The sequence below is a fragment of the Sinohyriopsis cumingii genome, chromosome 13 (assembly GCF_028554795.1).
Source record: "Sinohyriopsis cumingii isolate HCF-2022 chromosome 13, ASM2855479v2, whole genome shotgun sequence".
Taxonomy (NCBI): Eukaryota; Metazoa; Mollusca; class Bivalvia; order Unionida; family Unionidae; genus Sinohyriopsis; species Sinohyriopsis cumingii.
In genome coordinates, this window is record NC_142973.1 from 39,999,356 (window position 1) to 40,023,695 (window position 24,340).

The 24,340-nt window shown below is 33.3% G+C and overlaps 1 protein-coding gene across 5 annotated transcripts in view; it reads left to right on the forward strand.

The window, feature by feature from the left end:
* LOC149785261 (lamin-B2.L-like) overlaps nucleotides 1–24,340 on the forward strand; it is a 136,578-nt gene that overhangs the window by 57,945 nt on the left and 54,293 nt on the right. For all 5 annotated transcript variants that reach the window (XM_089979115.1, XM_089979117.1, XM_089979113.1 and 2 more), the window contains exons 5-10: nucleotides 1,255–1,534; nucleotides 3,657–3,782; nucleotides 4,686–4,906; nucleotides 7,293–7,705; nucleotides 10,871–11,111; nucleotides 23,265–23,340. In XM_089979115.1, coding sequence (XP_089835241.1) covers nucleotides 1,255–1,534; nucleotides 3,657–3,782; nucleotides 4,686–4,906; nucleotides 7,293–7,705; nucleotides 10,871–11,111; nucleotides 23,265–23,340 — 1,357 coding nt within the window. The remainder of the gene's footprint in view (nucleotides 1–1,254; nucleotides 1,535–3,656; nucleotides 3,783–4,685; nucleotides 4,907–7,292; nucleotides 7,706–10,870; nucleotides 11,112–23,264; nucleotides 23,341–24,340) is intronic.

Genomic DNA, 24,340 nt, shown 5'->3' on the forward strand with positions numbered 1-24,340 from the left:
AACACTGCAGCCATAAAATAGAAGTGTGAAAGCTCATCTCCTGGACTTATCAAAAATCCTATAATTGAATGACTCACCCTTGGTTCTGTACTAGAGACATTACATCTATCAATCACACAGTATGGTTTCTTTTTTGGTGTGTATGCACATAATACCTTTAGAACAAAATATGTGAAACCTAATTAAGAAGAAATGATAATAAAAACAGTAACTGTTATTATCATCCTCCAAATTTTGTTTCAGGATGTGATCAAATAAAACGTCATCATCCAATTTTACTTGAAATGCCTGTTAATTAGATTTTACATATTTTGTGTGTAGGTAGTTGGCTTGTTGTTTAGTATTTTTTCAACATAGATTGATGATATTCAGTTGTATAGAAGAAACAATATACTTTCAAAATAAATAAATAATTGGAGAGGAAACCAGTTAATCTTGAAAGGATAATACCAACACTACATATTATCTGGTGCATTTAATAATTAGGTTTATCAATGCTTTGTCACCACTTGTTATATCTCATTTGAATGTTTTTATAATAAATTAAATTTTAAATATCTGACTGACACTTTATTTTCATGAACAAAAAATCTGGCAAGAGCCATTAGTTTTTCAAGAAATATATCAGAAGTCCAGACATTTTTATATGCTGTCAGATATTTAAGAACAATATTAAAGTTTTGACCAGTTGTTTAGTGTTTTAGAATAATCGGTGCAGTTGAGACAGAAAAGGTAATATATTGATATATTATTTAAAAAAATGAGTTGCAAAAAATTACATTTTATAATATTTTGGAAACAGCTTTCAGTTACATTTTATAATATTTTGAAAACATCCTTCAGTTTTTGAGGTTTTTTTTAATCAACAAAAAATATTTTCATGACCCTTATCAGTTGGCGATATATCTAATGATATCAAGGGATTTCCCGTAAACTAATTACAAATTCATTATGGTGACTGAATTCATTCATTGAATGGTCACAGTGACCTACTTTTTATACACCAGTGAGTATGGTAAGTTTTTGCATTGAGCTCAGTTTCTTTGACACTGTTATATGAACAATCATAAAACTTGATGGCTTTATTCATCTTGGAGGGTTCTACACAAAAAAAACAACCAGAAAAGCAGGTCACAGTGATCTGCTTTTTATTCTTTATAGCAATTTTACAAGACGTTTGAATTATTCCGTAATGTAGCAGAAGATACATATCATTCTGCAGAATTTCTCTTCAGTTATTCAGTACAATTACAGATATGAAAAAGAAACATTGATGCTTCAAGATTCAGAAGACAAACTTCAGCAAATTAAAAAGAAGATGGAATTTGACGAACAAGTTCACAGTCAGCAAATTCACGAGCTTCAAGACAGACTTGAAAATTCCTCAGCAACCGTTATCAGCCTGGAGTCACGGCTGCGTGATTTGAGCAGAACTGATGATGCCATTCCAGAAATCCTGAAGCAGGTTCGAGAGGCCTCAGATCTAGAACTCAAGAGATTCAGAATAGAGTCAGAGGAACAATACAACAGAAATGTGAGTGCTGTCCTATGGTGCATTTAAAAATTATTATTTTTGGTAAATTTCATGAGGTTACAGTTCAAGATACTGACAGTGTCATAAACAATGTCCCCATCACATATACATAGATACTATAAGAGTTAGCGCCTGTGTCAGTGTTGGGAGCTCTCCACTTTGGAGGTGGATTCTCAATATGGTCACATAAAAAAAATATTGATAAGATCTATTTTTTGGCTGATTTAACTAAACACTGTAATTGGAAATGAGACACAAGGTATGCTTCATGTTGTAGGACAGTTTTAACAGACACTTCGTTACAATGGTCCATGCTGGGATGGAGATGTATACATTTAGTAACGGATGTTTTTGCGTGAGTTTTAACAAAATAGAGAAGTATGTGTTTATTAAGGGATATGATGGTATTATATTAAATAACATAAAATAAAGGAAGGTAATGTCAGTCAGGAAGTCAAATTGTTGCAAAAATTAGGAATTTATAAACTTCTCAAGTAAAAGACTGAGACCTCAGTCATTAAAGAAATCATAATTCCTTCCAAGAAAAAGCTTTTTAAGACTTTTGTATGGGAGTAGAGTAGGCAGAACTGAATGTTTTCTGCTGTTATTTTAATAGATTTAATAGAGATATCTGATCTTAATCTTTCAAGGGACTATCTCAGTCTTGAAAGCTTCATGACTTTAAGGCCAGGTACAAAAATACTGAAAACCATATTTATGGAAATAATAGGGTCACAAGCTAAGCAGACAAATGTTAAAATAGCTATGTGCTTTCTCATAATTAAGATCAGTTTTCCACTTGCTGTACAAAAATTGTAGCATTAGAGTGTGACATTCAATCCCATATCACACTAGATCACCCCCATCTTGGTCTTGTCACAAATTTTCCATGTACTTTTTTATACTAATTTTGTAAATGTATATCTGTGGCAGTTATATTATGATCTTTCAAAGAATATTGATTGATGAGGAACATGAAAACTGAGCAATTACCATGTAAAGGTATGTGAAATAAAAAATTTAAAAAATAACACTTGTAGCTAAGACACTCAATATGACATGCTTTACACAACCTGCTAGACTGATACTATATCATAATTGATGAGTACTTATCTTTCATGTATCATAAATATTTTATTCAGATATATAAATTTTCCATGATAGCAAATTCAACTTTCAGCTTGACAAATGGCTGGTGAAATTCCTTAATTGTGATACCTGCATTCACCTCATGGTAAGACTTTTCCAGCCATGAGAACATTAATATTATGTTGTGTTAAAGCTTTGGCAGGTTGTAAACAAAGGAGATATGTCATAGAAGGGATCCAAATGAGTCAGCATATCCCATGGAACCCTTGTAGATAACCAGACTGTTGTTACCTCCAGTCTCTTTGTCAGATCAGTGCCTTAAACAATCAGACTGTTGGTACCTCTTGTCTTCCTTCTTCAGACCAGTGCTTAGAACACTCAGACTGTTGTTACCTCTAGTCCACTTTTTTCAGACCAGTGCCTTGAACACTAAGATTGTTGTTATCTCCAGTCTCTTTCTTTAGATCAGTGCCTAGAACACTCAGACTGTTGTTACCTCTAGTCTTCTTTTTTCAGATCTGTGCCTAGAACACTCAGACTGTTGTTACTTCTAGTCTTTTTTCTTCATATCAGTGCCTAGAACACTCAGACTGTTGTTACTTCTAGTCTTTTTTCTTCAGATCAATGCTTAGAACACCCAGACTGTTGTTACTTCTAGTCTTTTTTCTTCAGATCAATGCCTAGAACACTCAGACTGTTGTTACCTCCAGTCTCTTTCCTTAGATCAGTGCCTAGAACACTCAGACTGTTGTTACCTCCAGTCTCTTTCCTTAGATCAGTGCCTAGAACATTCAGACTGTTTTTACTTCTAGTCTTTTTTCTTCAGATCAGTGCATAGAACACTCAGACTGTTGTTACTTCTAGCCTTTTTTCTTCAGATCAGTGCCTAGAACACTCAGACTGTTGTTACCTCCGGTCTCTTTCTTCAAATCAGTGCCTAGAACACTCAGACTGTTTTTACTTCTAGCCTTTTTTCTTCAGATCAGTGCATAGAACACTCAGACTGTTGTTACTTCTAGTCTTTTTTCTTCAGATCAGTGCCTTGAAGGCTCAGATGGACAATGACGCAGCAACTATTGAGAGGCTGACAATGGATAAATCCCAACTCCAGGGTGGCGTGGGGGAACTTCATGCTAAGATCCGATCACTGGAGGGGCAGGTAAACTGCATCCAGAAATACCACTTTGTCATACAGCTGAAAAGAACATTTTTTTTCCAAATATACTGATTAATTGATTCATTGATTAATTGGTTGATTGATTGATAATGTAATATACAACCGTTAGTGACTTCACCAGGGTGTAAATTCCCTTATATGTTTAAGTTTTAAATTATTGAATATATATTAGAGAAGACATTGAAGTAAAGAAAAGAATCAGATCACGAGCTAAGATATATAGTATATTTGCTTAGATTATGTGAGTAATGGATATATTTTGTAGAATGGATTACACTATTTTCACCCACAAGATAAAATATGCCTGTTATTCACTCAGAACAGGCAAAATTTACTTGTAATTTTAAACTCAAACATATTTGCTAGCAATAGTTAGAACAGATTGAATTGCAGCTTTCTTATATATCCAGTTTGATAATGTTAACTCATTTACTGTTGATGTTCTGCATGGATATTTGCACAGAAAATATCAGTAAAAATCATAATTCTCTTTCCAAACTCATGGTAAAAATGCACAAACACAAAACAAAATTGAAGACAATTAATAAGCAATATGTGGGATTTGAACCCAGTACTCATGCATGAGAGGTGACCACATAACCAATGGCAGATCAGATTTCTTGGTCATAATAATACAATATTTTTCAGCATTCATTAAGTTAATTATTAGAATTATTTATGTTGGAAAATCCAACTCATTGACTTGCATAAAATATAATTTCTTTGTAATGTTATTTTCTTCATAAGGAAGTTATTCATAAAGTGTGAAAATTGGTATTGCTAATGATGTTGGTTAATTGAGGCATCACAAACATCTTTGTATCTTCCATTATATATTGCTTTACTTTAAAATTTTCTAATGGCTGTGTATATTATTCTTTTCAGCTGAGGACTCTAGAACATCAGAAGTTCTCACTGGAAGAGCTTGTCAAACAGGAGAGAGATCACTCGGCAGACCAGATCAAGGCCATGGAGAAAAAGTTACGTGATATGCAAGAACTTGTGTTTGCCAAGGTGCGCGAGGCCAGTTCTGTTCGAGAATCTTACGTTCCACTCAAAACTGAGATAGAAGCTTTGAAGATTATGCTGGAAGAAGAAGAAAGACGGTAAGTAAAGTTCATTCCAACTTGATTTCAGTCTGTCATTATGGCAGTGTAACAACAAATATGTTTAATCTTTTGCTTTTCTCTTCATGTATATCCACCTGGAATTTCATTTCCACTCAGTAAATTTTGGAGGACCTCCTGGATTGACAAAAAAATTTGGTTTGAGGCTTTATATTAAGATGCCCCAGGTTAAAAGTTTAAAATATAACCAAGTTTGGACAAAAATAAACAGCGTAGTGAACCGCTTTTTGACTGGAACTTTGCTCTTCACTTCAGTTATATTAATGAGACATCTATGTTGTATGGACACATTTCTTGCTGTATGATAATATCCCTATATAAGTATAGTCGAACCTGTCCTGATGGTCAACTTTATTCAGCAGTCACCTGTTCACAATGGCCATCCTAATTTCCCCCCAGCAAGTTTTCTGTATATAATAGTCACCTGCCTTCTCAGTCAGTGGCCAGGTGTCCTAACCAAACATTTGTTCTCCCTGCCTTAAGCGGTCACAAGAGCATATCTACATTGACTGTTCAGTCTTTGCTAACTGAATTTTCACTTTATAAGGAATTAATTTTTTAATAAAGTAATAACATTTGAATTGATGTGCAAGCAATTTTTATCTCCCTTTACTTGTAACCCCCTGTCATGTTGACCATGTAAATGATGTTGTTGTTGTGGGGTTTAACGCCATTTTTCAGCACGATAGGCTATACATGGCGGCCAGTATTAATGGTGGAGGAAGAACCCGGAAAACCCCGGAAAGAACCACCGACCCACGAAAAGCTACTGGCAAGCTTTCTCACATGCCCACATTGGCTGAATCTTAGACTCGAACCGCCGCAGACAGAGGTGAGATGGCAGTGATCCGTAACGAAGAGCGCTTTAGACCACTCGGCCACTCGGGGCCCCTCCGTGTAAATGAAAGATGTTAATATGTGAATTTCAAAAGTGGGTGATTTTTATCGTTAGTATAGAGGGTTGAAGCAATTCATTTGCTGGATGGTGGGAAAAGTAGTTATGTTATTATTGCAAAAACTGAAGTCACCTTTTGAGCTAGTGGGACAGGTATATTTTGATATCTTCATCTATCTTACTGAGTTAAAGCTATCTGTGAAGAAAAATCATTTTTGTCCGTTTTTATTAGGGTCAGGGTCATTCAGTATTGAAAATGTGTCTGTGAAGGCAGGTGAAGTTTTGGTTGATGGGTCACAACTTATACCCATATATGACTTCTTTTGATTTTTTGTTTATCACAGGCTTCTCACATAAGTTGACTGTCTTTTGATTTTTTTGTTTATCACAGGCTTCTCACATAAGTTGACTGTCTTTTGATTTTTTTGTTTATCACAGGCTTCTCACATAAGTTGACTGTCTTTTGATTTTTTTGTTTATCACAGGCTTCTCACATAAGTTGACTGTCTTTTGATTTTTTGTTTATCACAGGCTTCTCACATAAGTTGACTGTCTTGGCATGTTGAGCAACTGACTAATCCAGATGTTTTTTTTATAGCGTGAACAAACAAAGCTGGTGATGAACTTATTTATAGAATGGTTTATAGCAAGCAGGATACAGTAATCTTGTGTGGAAAATAAATTTGAGAGAGAACAGCATATACCAATCATAATGATTTTGTATAATAATGCAAATAAAAAGTCATAATAATAATAATAATAATAATAATAATACTGTAGTAATAAGTCATAATATAATAATAATAATAACAATAATAATAATACTGTAGTAATAATATTAATATTAATAATAATAATCATAACCATCATTATCATCTTAATAATGACAACAATATTCAATGCATGGTATTGGTTAAAAAATCAAACATCAATTTTAAAATATGAACCTCTGTACAACAGTCACCTGTGTGCAACTGCCAGGTTTGCCTTTTCCCATGAGTGCCCATAATTGACTGGTCTGACTGTGTATGTGTATGGCCAAAGCTCTTCATGCATAGATAAACATTTCCTGCTTGTGGATCGATATTTGATCTGTATAGTGTACACAGTTACCTATCCACTTGTCCCCATTCCCATTTTACCCAAACACCACAGTTTTGTCTCTATGTGATCCCATTCCCACTACACCCAAACACCACAGTTGCCTCTCCATGTGTCCCCATTCTCACTACACTCAAACACCACATTTGCTTTTCAGTGTGATCCTATTCCCACTATATCCAAATCCATAGAGGTTAACAATTAATAGAATTGCCTATTGCAACATAAAGAGCTAGTTGTTTGACAACAAACCCACTTCTTGATGGGTTTTTCTAACTTGATTTGTAAAATTGTTAAAATTTAGCAGAAAATAAGAACATTTTTTTCTCGTTTATTCTTTTTTGTTAAAATACAGTTTTAAATTCACAGGTTACAAGTACCAGTTCAAGTAAATCAACAACAGAAAACATCATATAGAATAACTTCTCCTGTGCTTCCACCGCCATCAACTTTAAGTCAACCTACGTACCCACCACCAGTCTTTCCAGTGACATCTGGCCAAACATTCTACCCACCTCAACAGTCACTAACTACCATGCCACCGCAGACTGTGTCACAAACTTACCATACAACAGGCTACTCTGATGTCCCTTATACAAGTGTTGCAGAACCGGTATACCCCCCTGCACCTCCCACTGAAGAGCTGCCACCTATAGATGTTGGAACAACGACAAAATACACTTATGAGACTACACCAAGTGTGAACCGTCTACATATTGAATCATCTCCCCCAGCTACACCAAAAGCTGTTGGACCTATTTCACGTGCAAAGTCAGCTCCAGGTTAGGAAGAAATGTCATCGTTTTACATGCACATATATAAATAATATAGGTTATCTCCCTTTATTGATTTCAAGAGGTTGATGACTTTAGAGCATTATATGGAGTATTGAGGGTTAATAATTATTTAAAATTTTGCTTGAGTTAAGAAATATTAATATACTGAAAAATGAAATTATGACATTAGTTAAGTACAGCTGTCCCTTGTTATAATGTCTTCATTATAATATGATTTGAAATATATAATAGTATTGCTGTGAACACCATGATCAGTATTAAACCATTGTAATTCAATGTGTATTAAATATATGACAAAATTATTTGAAATATATAATATTGCTATGAACTCCATGACCAGTATTAAACCATTGTAATTCAATGTGTATTAAATATGACAAAATTATTTGAAATATATAATATTGCTATGAACTCCATGACCAGTATTAAACCATTTTAATTCAATGTGTATTAAATATATGACAAAATTATTTGAAATATATAATAATATTGCTATGAACTCCATGACCAATATTAAATCATTGTAATTCAATGTGTATTAAATATATGACAAAATGATTTGAATTAATTAATGGTATTGCTATGAACTCCATGACCAGTATTAAACCACTGTAATTCAGTGTGTATTAAATATATGACAAAATGATTTGAAATATATAATAGTATTGCTATGAACTCCATGACCAGAATTAAACCATTTTACTAGAATGTTTTCAGTATTATAACTATATGTCTGATTGGCATTCTCACCATACCAGTTTAGTACTTACTAATACAGTTGGCAGTTATGAAGTCGAACTACTTTGTTATCTACTATTAATTTCACTAGTACAACTGTATTATCTATATTCTTTTTTATTTCATCCTGAAACACATAACATCATCAAATTTTCACCATGCCTTGGTCAGCAGTTATGTAGCACAGTTACTATGCTATTACTATTACTGTCACTGACATTTTGTCTTTTATTTGTCTAGTTTACTGCAACACACATTGACATCACTGAATTTTCAGTCAGTTTCAACAAGTTACAGTTCAGCACATAATTCAGTCAGCATTTATGGTCATCAAGTACCACATTGTCAGTTATTAAGTATTGCAACCTCATCTGTCCCCAAAATATGGAAAACTGCAAAAGTAACTCCTATTCACAAATCTGGTTCTAAGGATGATGCTGATAACTACCGACCAATTTCAATACTACCAAACTTGTCAAAATTGATTGAAAAACATGTCCATGACTCATTCATGTCATATTTAACCAAACACTTGCTGTTACACCCTAATCAATCAGGCTTTAGACAGAACCATTCCTGTGAGACTGCCTTGATCTCCCTAACTGATAAATGGCTTCAAGCACTTGACCAAGGTAGAATAATAGGAACTGTATTTGTAGATTTCAGGAAAGCTTTTGACATGGTGGATCATGAAATCCTTTTGAAGAAACTGAAAATCTACCAGTGTGATGAAAGAACAATTAGATGGTTTACTTCCTACTTAAATGAGAGAACACAACATGTTTACATAAATAACGTTCTGTCTGAACCTGAAACAATTAGATATGGAGTACCACAAGGCTCAATTCTAGGTCCACTACTATTCATTTTATTTATTAATGACCTACCACTTTTACTAAGAGACTCAATAACATCTACAGATCTCTATGCAGATGACACAACATTGTCAGACATCCAAAACACAAAGCATGAGCTCGAAATTTCTTTACAGAATGCCCTAAACAAACTGGAAAACTGGTGCACATGTAATGGCATGGTGGTAAATACTGGTAAAACTAAAATATTACTTATCTCAACACGGCAAAGAAGGACAAATCTTGATAGTGATGAACTATGTCTGACATGGAAGGATACAAATCTGCAAATAGTCTGTCATGATAGGCTACTTGGTGTTCTGGTAGATAATAACCTATCATGGACTGAACATATCAAACATACCAGTAAAAAAGTCAATTCAAGTTTATGGCTTCTCAGTAGGATAAGACATTTTCTCCCTGAAAGGCACAGGAAACTATTTTATAACAGTTACATACAACACTATTTGGACTACTGTAGTACAGTATGGGGTAATTCAAATGATAAAAACATAGCAAAGCTGGCACATCTTCAAAAAAGAGCATTTGGGCTAATATCAATCCAGAAAGAAAGCAAGGAAAGTTTAGCTGGTAGGTTAAAAATATTACCTATTAAAGACCGAATCTGTTTGAGAAAAGCCAAATTAATGTACAGGATATCTCAGAATAGTGCTCCTGAATATTTACAATCACTATTCCAGTATAGGCTACCTGGTAATACTCCCCACCTGCGATCCATGTCAACCAAACAGTATAAAATTCCCAAACCAAATAAGGAGTTATTTAAAAAAAGTTTCCAATACTCTGGAACTCTGCTCTGGAATAGTATTCCAGCTGAGATTAGAAATGCCCACTCTATTTCCTTCTTCCAAACCCAATATATCCAGTGGCTTCAGAGATGCAGCTTAAATAAATGAATTCCTTTGTATGAGGGCCTCAAGGTAGATTAGTTTTTAGCTAATTGTGTTACCCTCTTTAAATAAGGTCATTATTATTATTATTATTATTATTATGAAGCCTCCCTTCCTCCTTCCCCTTCCAGGAACCATAGTTGCTCACTTGGTAGAGTGTCATACTTGTAATCCAAGAGTTGTAGGTTCAACATCTATGCTGAACAGTATGGGAGACCTAACTCAGTGTTTCCATGGGAAAGACATTTAGCTCCCAATTCCATTACATGCTATAGTCTACAAAGTGATTAAAGTGCCATTAACTCACAACAAAACAACCAACTTGCCCTCCCCCTCCACACACACAGTAATGTGATATTTTTTTTGTTCTTGCTTTACCACATTTTGATGCATAATGTGGTTCATGGTTACGTGCCCCAATTGCCATGTTCCAGTGGGAAATTTCTGCTCCATTTGTAGGGTTAAAAGTTGACTTTTGACAAGTTTGGCAATGGAATTTTATGTGGAATTTGCCTATGTGATTTTCACCAGATATGCTAAAATTTGCAAACCTGCAAAAAATACATACAACACTGAAATTTTTTCTCTTTCTTTTTGCTAATTTTAATGAGAAATTAGACTTACTGTATCAAATATTTATTGTTTAGCTGGATCACCTAGAAATGTTCATCTAATTCCATCTTCACTTGGGCAAGGTAAGGACTATTTTGACGAGATGTTTAAGGATCTGACTCGAGAGACATTACAGTCTCCTGCCAGAGCAAAGAGTGCTGGGTCATACAGCCCTGCTGACCGCCCACCATCTGAGAGTCCAAGGCAAACTGATCGAATGTCCCCAGACCGACCAACCAGCTCTGTCTACCATGACTACACAACATCAACATCAAGGTACAAATTTTATTTGTTGTTGTGATGATGTTATTCTTTATTATGGTTCCATAGAGTGTCAGTTTTGTTAATGCTGATCATCCAGACTTTTTGCACTCTCAAACCGCTGAATATGATTTTACCTCATTCCTGGGTGACCAGTACATTAAAATATGATTTTACCTCATTTCTGGATGACCAACCGGTACATTAAAATATGATTTTACCTCATTTCTGGACGACCAACCAGTACATTAAAATATGATTTTACCTCATTTCTGGACGATCAACCAGTACATTAAAATATGATTTTACCTCATTTATGGATGACCACCAGTACATTAAGTGAACTTCATGTTCTTGATTAAAGGAGATTATCAGTATTTTACTTTCTTTAGTTATGGTTATTCTAGCTGATCATTATTGTGACTGGTTTCCTTCCTCTAATTACTAAGTCAGTTTTGTAAGCAAATAAACTTAATGGTTGAGGTATAGTCTCATTTTAATTGGATATTTATTGACTTAAATATATTTATGATGGATTTCATTTCTTTATAAAAATAATGGGAAAGTTTAGCAATTTTGAGATAGGTATGACTTGTGTTTGTGATGCTGGATAGTAACATTATCAAAGGGCTGTAAGTTGACCAGGCAAAGGTCACTAGAGATGACATTGGACACACAGCCATGGTTATTTTCCTGCATATAGCATGAATTAGTCACAAAGATAGTTTCTCAGAAATATTACCTATTCTGTCACCAAAATTCTAAAGTTATCTTACCTTTAAGCTCATCACCAAAAATTATTCTACTGTTGTCTTACATTTAAGCTTGTCACTAAAATTTATTCTACTGTTATCTTACTTTAAGCTTGTCATCAAAAATTATTCTAATGTTATCTTACATTTAAGCTGTCACCAAAATGTCCCGTGGACTCACCAAAGGTCTCTTTAGATTTACTGGCTGTGTCTATGCATATGACTCATTTGAAATATGTCTTTATTTGCAGATTATTACACATCTTTGTCTCAAGTATTTAGATAGAGTTTTCACTTCAGAAACTTTTCGTAATACCTCACGTGTTAATCATTTCAGGTATTTCATTTTAGCCGTTTTAATCATTATATTGGAAAAACATGCTAAAGACGCTTATAGGTCAAGTCCAGCTGCAAACTGCACAGACAAAGATCTGCTGAAGCATAATGCATTGGCAGGTCTGGCTGTTTGCAGTTTGTTACGAGTAAACAGTAGAACAAACAACATAGATCCTAAGCTGACTGCACATTATGCAGCACCTTATCAGGGTCTATTTTGTTTGCAATTAAACTTGACTTTTAAGTATATACTGTAAGGCTTAAGAATCACATTTTGGCATTGATGATATCAGTGTTACCATCATGGCAGCAAATATTATATTTTTATTCAAACGACTGTCTTAAGCTGAGCATTATCTGTGCATCTGTTCTTTTAAGCATCCTTTAACATTTTTCTTGTGGCCTATAACTTTGTAATGGTTTGAGAAATTTGCATGAAACTTTGTTAAGTCTATATTATGATAAGGTGGTATGTTGTATACCTAGCTGCACCCACTGCCTGAAGGTCAAGGTCATGGCAAGGGAAAGTATAAATTATTTGACTTGTGTCTTTGTTCAATGCATAAGTTTTGAACCACTGAAGTTATTTTAATTAAATGTTTGCAATTGTATATATAATGTATAGACCTAGTGTTGATACCTTGGCCACGCTAGTTCCCAGTGCCACAATGTCAAGGTCCCAGTGAAAGAAAACATAACTTGAATCCTTGCCTGGAGAATAACTTTCTAGCCACTAAAGTTATTTAAAGTAATCTTTGACCATTTATACATCATATCAAGACAGTGTGTTAAATACCATAGCCATACATCCTGTCCTTGAGGCGATCTTGCATCTTGTTGGCTGAGCTTATTACCATTCTGAAGGCCATACTTCTGATCTGATTCTGATAAAACTTAGAATGTAGGCTTCTATGATCAAGATATCACATAAATTCAGTAGTGAGCAAGATCTAAACATATTCATAAGTTGATCTTGCACATGATTGACTGAAATTGTTACCACTATAGAGATGGTATTTTTAAATCACATGGATGCCTAGTACATTTAATATGAGCAAAATAAGTAAATTGTATTGAAATTCAGCACAGTTAGAAATAGCTTATAAGTAATATAAAATTTAATAAATTTCCATCTTCTTTTAAGGACTTCTTTCTAAACTAAGGCAAAACAAGGGGAGTAAACCATGGTATTAACTATTGAGAATCACAAGTTTGGAGTTACATAGTTCTTCCTGTTGAAGAACTAAATTTGAGAATACAACATGCAAAACGTTTAATAGACATACTGATTTTATGCTGGCTTTCCACCCATACATCCTGTTGTGCAGAGGTTGTAAAACACCATTTTCTTTGGTGAAAAATGGTATCAGCTGTTAGAAATTTCAAATAGCCATGTATTTTCCAGTTTTCAACATAATATTTACATTTACAGTTTCCTAACATAGCTCTAATTTCTTAATTCCTTTCAAACTTTGCAGAGCGATGGGCAGGTTTGTCTCTTGTATTATTAGCTAGTAATTACTAAGGCTTCACCAAACTCACATTGTCCAATATATAATTTCATAGCTTCACTTTAATAATTTCTCTAATTACTTATGTGTGTAATGTAATTTATAAATAGAAAATTAGAAAAGAAATTTTGACAGGCAAGAAACCAAAACTTGCTTTATAACAGAGAATTATATGATTATTTTCATGAAAAATACCGATTTTTTTTTTTAGATCAGTGCCTTTATACTGAGAATGAAGTAATCTGACTATTTGGATAATTTAATTTTTTAAGTTCAGTTTGAAAACTAATATATAATTATCAGAACATTTGAAAAAGGCCCAAAAGTTTCTAGAATTTTGCCATATCATCACCATTGTTAAAGGCTTATTTTTAATCAGTACTTGATATTTCTGGCCTAACATTCATAAAATGTATGTGAGACTGGGAATAGCTTGATTGCTTTTGAGATGAATACAATTCAGTAATCCCTCATTATAAAACCCTCATGATATCACTACCTACTTGATAATGCAGTTGGGGCCCCATGTCTCTGAGTAGTCCAAGGTGCTCAAATTTACAGATCACTTGCACATCACACCTCAGTCCATGTGAATTAAAATCTTGGGTTGACTAATGTGGGTATATCAGAAAGCTTGCCAGTAGCTTCCCATGGATCAATGATTATTCTTGGATTCTTCATCCACCAAATAGCCTGGCTGCCATGTTACTATGGTCCATCATGAGGCTTAAAAATGGTGTTAAATCCCACAAACCCCATGGTGTTAAAAACCAAACAAAAACCTTATAATGTAACAAGAATAATCACATGTGACACATTGAGGCAGTTCAGTAGAACGCTGTAAAAAGAATAATCACACTGACACTTTGAGGCAATTTAGTAGAAAGCTATAAAAAGAATAATCACACGGACACATTGAGGCAATTCAGTAGAAAGCTGTAAAAAAGAATAATCACACGGACACATTGAGGCAATTCATTAGAAAGCTGTAAAAAGAATAATCACACTGACACATTGAGGCAATTCATTAGAAAGCTGTAAAAAGATTGCTCACATTTTAATGCTAAAGACAAGATTTAAATCACATTTCATGAAAAAGAACACATTTGTATATTTCGCTGATCATGATACTGATAATTTTCACTTCCCAAGATCACATTATAATAAAAGGCATTATAAAAACAGAAAGTGGTTTGAATCATTTTCACCACCCCAAAATCAGGTTATAGCAGAGAGAATTAAGACATGAGAAACCTATATTAATTATTTTCACTGTCCTACTAAGGCATTCATTCTTTAAAAGGCGCAAGCTTTATTAAACATTTTCAGAAATTTTGGCAAGTTTACTTTTTGCATGTTACTCATTCAGTTTCTACTGCAGATATTGGGCTGAAAAATGTCTAAAGTGTAGCACTTAATAACAATTATGAATTTAAGATTTCACAATTTATTAATAACTCAAGACACCTGCCTGGGTACGTTAATATAAGCAAGTTTGACAATGTGAAAAATAATGATTAATGAACAAAATATTGTAAGATATACCTAACATATACTAATAACAATAGCTGCAAGAGCTAAAAAAGGGAACTAACTTTGCAGGGAATAGACAGTGTTATGTACAGACTGAAATATGCCTCATTTTGTTATTTACTACAGGACAGTTTTACATCTAGGTATTCTGAGGCAATCAGTATTATTTCGCTGTGGTGAAAACTTGGTCCTTATCCTGGTGTCATGAAATCAACAAGTGTGGGATCATATTTTGAAGCATTGGCCTTGTATGTTCTTAATTAATGAAACTGAAAACTGAGTCGAGTGAGGCAGTCTTTTTAATGGAGATGTTATACAATGGCTGATTATGTCACAAAAAAAGATTACCTGTAGCTATTGATGAAATGACAATCATGAAATATAAATAGGCTATTGTTTTATTCTCAGCCATAAGAAATCGGATGCATGAGTTGACTGTCAGTTAGTATATTGTCAAGCTGTATACAATTAAATCATCAGTGAAGTTTGCATCAGATCCCTCAGTGTTGTACCACTTTTTAATATTTATCAGCCATTAATTGCTATAGTGTTAACAGTCAATACAGATTCAAGAAACATGTTCATGAAAAAATAATTAATAAACAGGAATAGATACCTTTCACTTGTAAACTAAATCATGGCTCGTTAGCTTTTGACCTTATCACAAGGCCTTCATCAGAGGAATGATATCAGGACTGAAGTAACTTAGCTTTCAATCTTATCACAAGGCCTTTATCAGAGGAATGATATCAGGACTGGAGTCACTTAGCTTTTGACCTTGTCACAAGGCCTTCATCAGAGGAATGATATCAGGACTGGAGTCACATAGCTTTTGACATTGTCACAAGGTCTTCGGCAGAGGAATGATATCAGGACTAGAGTCACTTAGATTTTGACCTTGTCACAAGGCCTTCATCAGAGGAATGATGTCAGGACTGGAATCACTTGATCAACTAAATGTTGATCATGTGACAAAATCCTTCTGCATAAAGGTGGATGACATATTTGAAGTTAAAAAAAGATCCCACTAGTAAATACAAAAGTAGTAAGTTCATTGCCATTCTAAAGACTTGGGAAAAAGATAATAAGATTGATAAAGCTTTGTACAATCATATTTATTCCACTAGTGAGAAAGTACCTGCATTGGTAAACATTTAGATCAGTGACTCTACTTCTACATCTCCACAAACTGTGGAATGTATTTTCCAAACAGGCTGAATCTTTGTATATTGTTAGGCAACTGATTTATTATTATTATTATTGATGAATTATTTTTGAAAATTGTAACGAAAGTAATAACAATTTCTCTCTGCTGACTCTGATATGCATGTTAGTAATATTGATTGTAAGTCTAATATTTCATGAATATATTTTCCTGATATGCTTGTTAGTAATATTGATTGTAAGTCTAATTTTTCATGAATATATTTTCCTGATATGCTTGTTAGTAATATTGATTGTAAGTCTAATATTTCATGAATATATTTTCCTGATATGCTTGTTAGTAATATTGATTGTAAGTCTAATTTTTCATGAATATATTTTCCTGATATGCTTGTTAGTAATATTGATTGTAAGTCTAATATTTCATGAATATATTTTCCTGATATGCTTGTTAGTAATATTGATTGTAAGTCTAATATTTCATGAATATATTTTCCTGATATGCTTGTTAGTAATATTGATTGTAAGTCTAATTTTTCATGAATATATTTTCCTGATATGCTTGTTAGTAATATTGATTGTAAGTCTAATATTTCATGAATATGTTTTCCTGGTCTCAGTAAGACTCTTTACACTTTCAAACTGCTGCATATATTAGCACACACAAATAATGATATCTGGGGATATCTGTTGTTGAAATTCTTTGAAACTTTGATTCCATTACCACAAATCCACATGCTTCATTAGAAGAATTACATATGAATGATAGGTATTTTCTTTAAATGTCTGACATCATAAATATTTTATAAAAATTGCACCATATAATTTTTTTTGGTCTTATTTTCAGCATTTTCTTTCATTCCATTTTTCATTCCCTCATATCATCACTTGGCATTGCTTAATTTCAATATTAAAAGCTTTACGCAGTGTAGTATAAACTAAAGCAAATGCTTGATTTGTACTAATGCAGTTTCTTACAAAATGCAACTTCATCGTATTTGACTCCTTAAAAGTCATCGCATGTTCATTACATATCTGAATCTCATAGCCTTGAACAAGTATGGCTCCAACACCATGGATAATTTTGATTACGGATGCAAGCTACTGCCTACTGATCTTTCAAAATGATTACTGTTTTGTGCCATGCAATTGGAAGTTAAATGTCCTGCCCAGAAACACATCATAGCAGGGCTGTTGTAGGCAATAAGAAACACATCATAGCAGGGCTGTTGTGGGCAATAAGAAACACATCATAGCGGGGCTGTTATAGGCAATAAGAAACAAATCATAGCAGGGCTGTTGTGGGCAATATTTAAGCCCATAATCTATTGAATGTGTGTCCAGTACACAAACTACCTTGAGCTATCAAGATTTTACAATAATTTGTCCCCTTTCAAAAATTATGTTGACTGCACCCCAAAAATATTTTGTTTGGTACAAATTAAAAGAATATTCTAGTCCAGTTTAAAATACAGAGGCCATTTTTCACAGCTTTAACAAAATAAAGTTCCTTGTTTCAGCTCAACACATTGGAAGCTTTAATGTCCATGTACTTTTTAGAATGGCTTATCATTATTACTAAGGTATTTTGTAAAATTGTTCTTATTATTTGTTTTCTTATTTATAGTATTCTTATATTAATAGTCAGAATGAAAATGAAATTAGCAGTCTTACCGATTTACTACAGCTCGGTATGACTAACACTTCAAAACGGGAAGATCTGTTTAAAGTAGAATCTAGAAATCATGGTAGCTTGGCTGGTAGAGCATTGGATGTGTAATCCAAGGGTTGCAGGGTCAATACCTGCCCAGGCCAGCCCAGGTTGTCTGTGTCAGTGTTTCATTGGGAAAGGTACTTGGCTTCCTATAACCTCAGCATAAAGTAGCCAGCAAGGTGTTAAAAGTGCCATTTACACCAGCAAAATAACATCATAGTAAAAAATCTGTTTATTGTTTGTTGCAGAAAATGTAAAAATGTGACTTTTTATCAAATACATACTGTCTACTCTGGCATAATTTAACTTATTATAATTTGTTTTTGTTTTTGCATAAAGTGTGACAAATTTTTGCAGATTTATTATATTTATGCATGATATTATGCACAGTATAAAGAAGTACCATATATTCTGACTTTTTAAGTCAAGTCAGTCAGGAATGAACATAGACCCTGATCTGGCATTGCATAATGCCAGTGCTTTATGCCATGGCAGATATGGGTCTTGGCAGTTTTCAGTTGAACTTGACTTATTAGTGTGTATATACGGTATGTTTAATTTTTTCATCAAGCTACAGAAAATAAACAATTGACTTTGACAATATTATGGTCTCCACTTTCTCTCCATCAGTCAGATGACATTCATTTTTATTCATGAAAATCAAATCTGAAATTTTTTTTTTAATTTTCCTGATGGTATATTTTTCTAGGTATAGGACATAGAACTTGAAAGATCAAAAACTGTATATAGCAGTTCTATTTTATTGTCTTCTAGACCCCTTAGTTATTCTACATTTGTTCCAATATTTGCATTTACTCTAATTTACCTGCAGTAGTGTTGCTACAACATCTTACATTATCAACGCAAGGCAGTCATCTAAACATCTAAGCACTTACACTAATTAATAGCATCTTTTTAATGCAAATTTTTTAAAAGTTACAATATCTCTATTAATATTATAATAATAATAATCTTAATGATAATAATAATGTGTTTGTATCATCTACATCAATATTCTCAAAATAATAATAAGTTTTACAGTATCTATATCAATACTATCATAATAATTATTACAGTGTGTGTGTATGTGTATGTGTGTGTATATATATATATATATATATATATATATATATATATATACACTACCATCATTTTTTTTATAGTATCTATATCAATACTATCATAATAATTATTACAATGTGTGTGTATGTGTATGTGTGTGTATATATATATATATATATATATATATATATATATATATATATATATATATATATATATATATATATACACTACCATCATTTTTTTTACAGTGTCTATATTAATATTATTATAATATAAGATGTAGCAACTAATTTTGATGAAAGGTTGTTAAAAAAATTGTAAAAAAAGAGAATGTATATTATCCATTTTATTTGCCCTCAAACTGTATATTAAGATAGCACCTTTCTGTTAACAAAATAGTCTGTTATGATTGGCAGTCTCACAATAGAGGTCGCCACTATAACAATGTAGTAAATCACATGATCAGTTCTTCAGTTCTAATTGGCTGGTTGTAGGGATTTATTTTACATCATTACACCTTTTCCCTTGACTAAATGATTCCCTACTTTACTGAGTGTTCCAGCAGGCATTGTTGCTATGCAACAACATTATACAATGTCATGTGATGCACAAAATTATTGGCTTCACTCTGGAAACCGAGACTCCTCCTACAATGTTTTATGGTGGAGTGAAGAGTCTCAGTCACCTTTTACACCTCCAAGCTACACTATAGTAGAACATTCCCTCACTTTCACCCCATCAAGCAACACTATAGTAAAACATTCCCTCACATTCACCCCACCAAACAACACTATAATAAAACATTCCCTCACATTTGCCCCACCAAACAACACTATTTGAGAACATTATCCTTGGGAGAAACCATTAATAGAATAATAGATATGTGCTTGAAGAATATGGTATGAAATTACAAGTGGTCTTCCCAGAAAAGTGGTCTTTCAAGTCAGGTTTTATTGTATACACAAAAAAGGTTAGTGTATAATTTGTGTATTCCCCCTTGGGTAGGGCCTTTGATTTAGTGTATCAAATACATACAAATCTTCTACATAAAGTACATTTGCATGGTAACAATGGATTAATCTGCCTTAAGTCATGAGCACCTAGTTCATATAAACAGATTAAAACCAGCACAGTCGAATAAGCTGGGATTATTTATCATGCCAGATCTTAGATATTGCTAGATACCTAACTGTATGAATCAAAATTAGCCATGATAAACTGTGGCACACTTATGCAGCAAAATATCAATGTGGATTTTGAATTGTCCGAATCAAAATTAGCCATGATAAACTGTGGCACACTTATGCAGGAAAATATCAATGTGGATTTTGAATTGTCCGAATCAAAATTAGCCATGATAAACTGTGGCACACTTATGCAGCAAAATATCAATGTGGATTTTGAATTGTCCGAATCAAAATTAGCCATGATAAATTGTGGCACACTTATGCAGGAAAATATCAGTGTGGATTTTGAATTGTCCGAATCAAAATTAGCCATGATAAACTGTGGCACACTTATGCAGGAAAATATCAATGTGGATTTTGAATTGTCCGAATCAAAATTAGCCATGATAAACTGTGGCACACTTATGCAGGAAAATATCAATGTGGATTTTGAATTGTCCGAATCAAAATTAGCCATGATAAACTGTGGCACACTTATGCAGGAAAATATCAATGTGGATTTTGAATTGTCCGAATCAAAATTAGCCATGATAAACTGTGGCACACTTATGCAGGAAAATATCAGTGTGGATTTTGAAGATGAATGGAGGACAAAACTACTTGTTTTGCATTCATGTCTGTTTCTTTATTCAATTCAGATTTGCAAACAGTTTTAAGAACAAAAACATACAAATTTATATTTCTTTGCTTTTTTGAGAATTTATTAGTTTTACCTTGAGAATTAAATTTATCAGTTTTACCTAGGGGAATTAAATTCATCAGTTTTACCATGAGAGTTAAATTCATCAGTTTTACCTTGAGAGTTTCCATGTTACATAAATTTGTAATGTCATTAGTGACTTTTCTTACAAATTTTGGTGTCCCATTTTTAATATCAAAAACAAGTACAGATTCTGATTGCTATAAGTATCCTTTCTCTTTGTTGGTGGTTGAACAGATGTTAGTTATCAGTAAGGGGTCAGACTAAGTTGTATTTATTCTAACTCAATCATTAAATTATTTTGATTTCTCTGGTCTTACACAGAATAAACAGAAGCTAAGATTTTATTTATATTGTTGTAAATATTAATACGATTTATATTGTTGTAAATATTATTGATATAAAAAATTATTAATCTTTGTATATCCATCATACCTACACTGCATTATCTGTCCTTGCCAAAAGTATAGTTGTTTTTTTTAATAAAATATGTCTAAATAGCATCAATAAATTCCAATGAACTTGATGATTACAGAATTTATTGATTTTATTTTTTAAAAACTGAAATGAACAAAGTCAACAGCATTGAGAAGGAAGCCATTTGGGCTCAGTGAAGTTATTTCTGCTGCCTGGGCCCACACCAGAGCACAATATAATCAAAAGATGTTGTTAACTATCTTGGTTACTATCCTGTACATTGACACTGCAAGAGGACAGTTTTTCAAATAGAGAGTTTGGAGTTTGATCAATAACCTATAAAAAAAACATGGCCTCTTATCTCCATAACTCCAAGATAAGAACTGACATCGACCAATATAAACTATTGATACCATCAATACTCACTTATAAGTCAGGTCCAATGGCAAGGACCCAGATCTGCTGTCACATAATGCACTGATAGATCTAGATACATGCAGTTTGCTTAGAGTAATCAGTAGGACAAACAATGGAAGCAATGATCTGCCAGCACATGCGATGGCAGATTAGGGTCTATGTTCTTTGCAGTTGGACTCAACTTATAAGTGAGTATATATGGTAACTGATACAATTAACTTTGAGATTTCTTGTTTTCATGTACATCAAAAGAAATAGATCAATCCCTACCTTTAAAGCTGCTGCAGGTATACCTTACTTGCCCAAACAACACAAAATACCATATGGGGGAATTCTGTGTGGTGGAGAAATTTTAGCAATTTGGCAGTCTCAGATTGGGATGCAGAAGGAAATGCACTATCTTAAATATTATAACTGGTCTAGATTTATATTCACTTAAATATTACTAGTTACATTGAAAATCCCCTTTTTGGAACAGAATTACTCATTTTTTTTTATCTTTTTAAAATACCTGCAGTATGGTAAACATTGACTTACTGATTGTCATATGAATTTAAAGTGTTAGATTCCAACCTCCAAATCTTTTCTTCAATTTTTCAATTAAAGAAATTATATTAATGTATACCTTGATGCCATTATAGATAAATTTGACCAGCTCAACAATATAAAGCTAGTGTGAATTGATTATGTTTGAGCCACTTTTGATAACGTTATACTCACTTATATGTCGCAGACAACTGCAAACTGCACACTCATATCAGCCATCACATAATGTGCCAGCCGATCTGAATCAATGCATATTGTTAGTAGTAATCAGTAGAACAAGCAAGGTAGACCCTTCTCTGCCAGCGCATTCTGTGAAAGCAGATCTGGGTCTATATTGTTTACAATTGGACCAGTCTTATAAGTGAGTATATATGGTACACTCTCAGTTATCAGACAAGAGTGAATGCAAATTGTATGCTGATTTTCATTTGAATTTTATGTATTAAGTTTCTACCTTCTATTTTTGTTTCAATTTTTTTCTTGACATTCATCATACCTACAGGTTCAGAGTATTATATTACCTGTGGTCGATTACATATCTATACCATAGAATAGGTATTTATGGGGTAGGCAGTTTAATCAATACCTATATTGTATTGGCCCATAGAAACCATTGTTCCTTTTGAATTGCCATGCTTCTTTGCAGCAGACTGTGAAATATTGCCTGTGTTTTGAATAAATGGTGTATTTAAAGTCAGTAGATGACCCTTGATTGAAACAAGAACATTTTTGCCACTTTGCAATGCTAGTTTAATGTGTTCATATCGTTAGATTTTTTAGTTTGAATCTGTTGTGCTGTCATTAACATGGGTGAATTTGTTGGCAGTGCTATTGGGGATACAAAGATTCTGGAAGTGAACCAAGAGGGGAAGTACATTCGTCTTGTCAATGAGGGGAAACAGGTATGTACATTCTGAAATTTGCATATACTGATAAGAGAAAGGATTTCAGCATATTTGAAAAAGTTGATTCCAGATATTATTGTAGTGTTGAAATATTCCCATACCTTAAGCACTTAATATTTGCAAAAGCTTATTACACACTTTTAGGAATAGAAAAGAAAAACAACTCGGCATTGTCAGGAAAAAAACTGGAATGCAGAAGGGTTCATATCAAGTTAGTTAGATAACTTTTTCACATTTATGACATGGTATTCAGTTTTATGCAAACTCGTCTTTGGATTTGGAAATTAATGCCAGTTCTCTTTTTCTTCACTGATAAATAAACATGGTCAAAGAAGACAATAGTGTCATTGAGAGGACTATTATATAATAAAGAATTTTGTCAGATAATCTGAGTTTTTATGAAGATAATTTCATACACCCAGCTATGTCAAAAACATACAGGGAATTTTGGAATAATATATCATTAGCTGTAATAAAGAAACCTGTCAGTTTTGGTCTGGATATCAGAATTCATGGTCACAGAAAGTGTAACATGAAAATAATGATTTCTGCACAGTAACTTTAGTTCAAGACTGCATACCTTAACCAAATCGCTGTGATCCACTGGTTAACAGTTTCCAGAGTGAATCATGCACTCCTCGATCATACGACAATTAAACAATGAATAGATGTATAATGTAGTATTCATGGTACTCTTCTCTTGCCTGCTTTAGTGAATAACGAATTATAAATATCTCTTTTCCATTGGCAACAGCATCAACTATGGCAGTGGCATCAACAATAAAATTACACGTCACCTTTGTATTTAAGTTTTTGTAGGTCAGTTCCTTGAGGGTTTATAAAAACAATATTATATTATGGATTGTGAACAAGACAACATTCTGAGTAACCATGAAAATTAGAGTTTCTAGCAACATATTCTGACTTTCTTCACTACCACTGAAGCAGACAGGTTCCATGAATACCATGGGTCCCTATTAGGTAAGACCAGTAAATA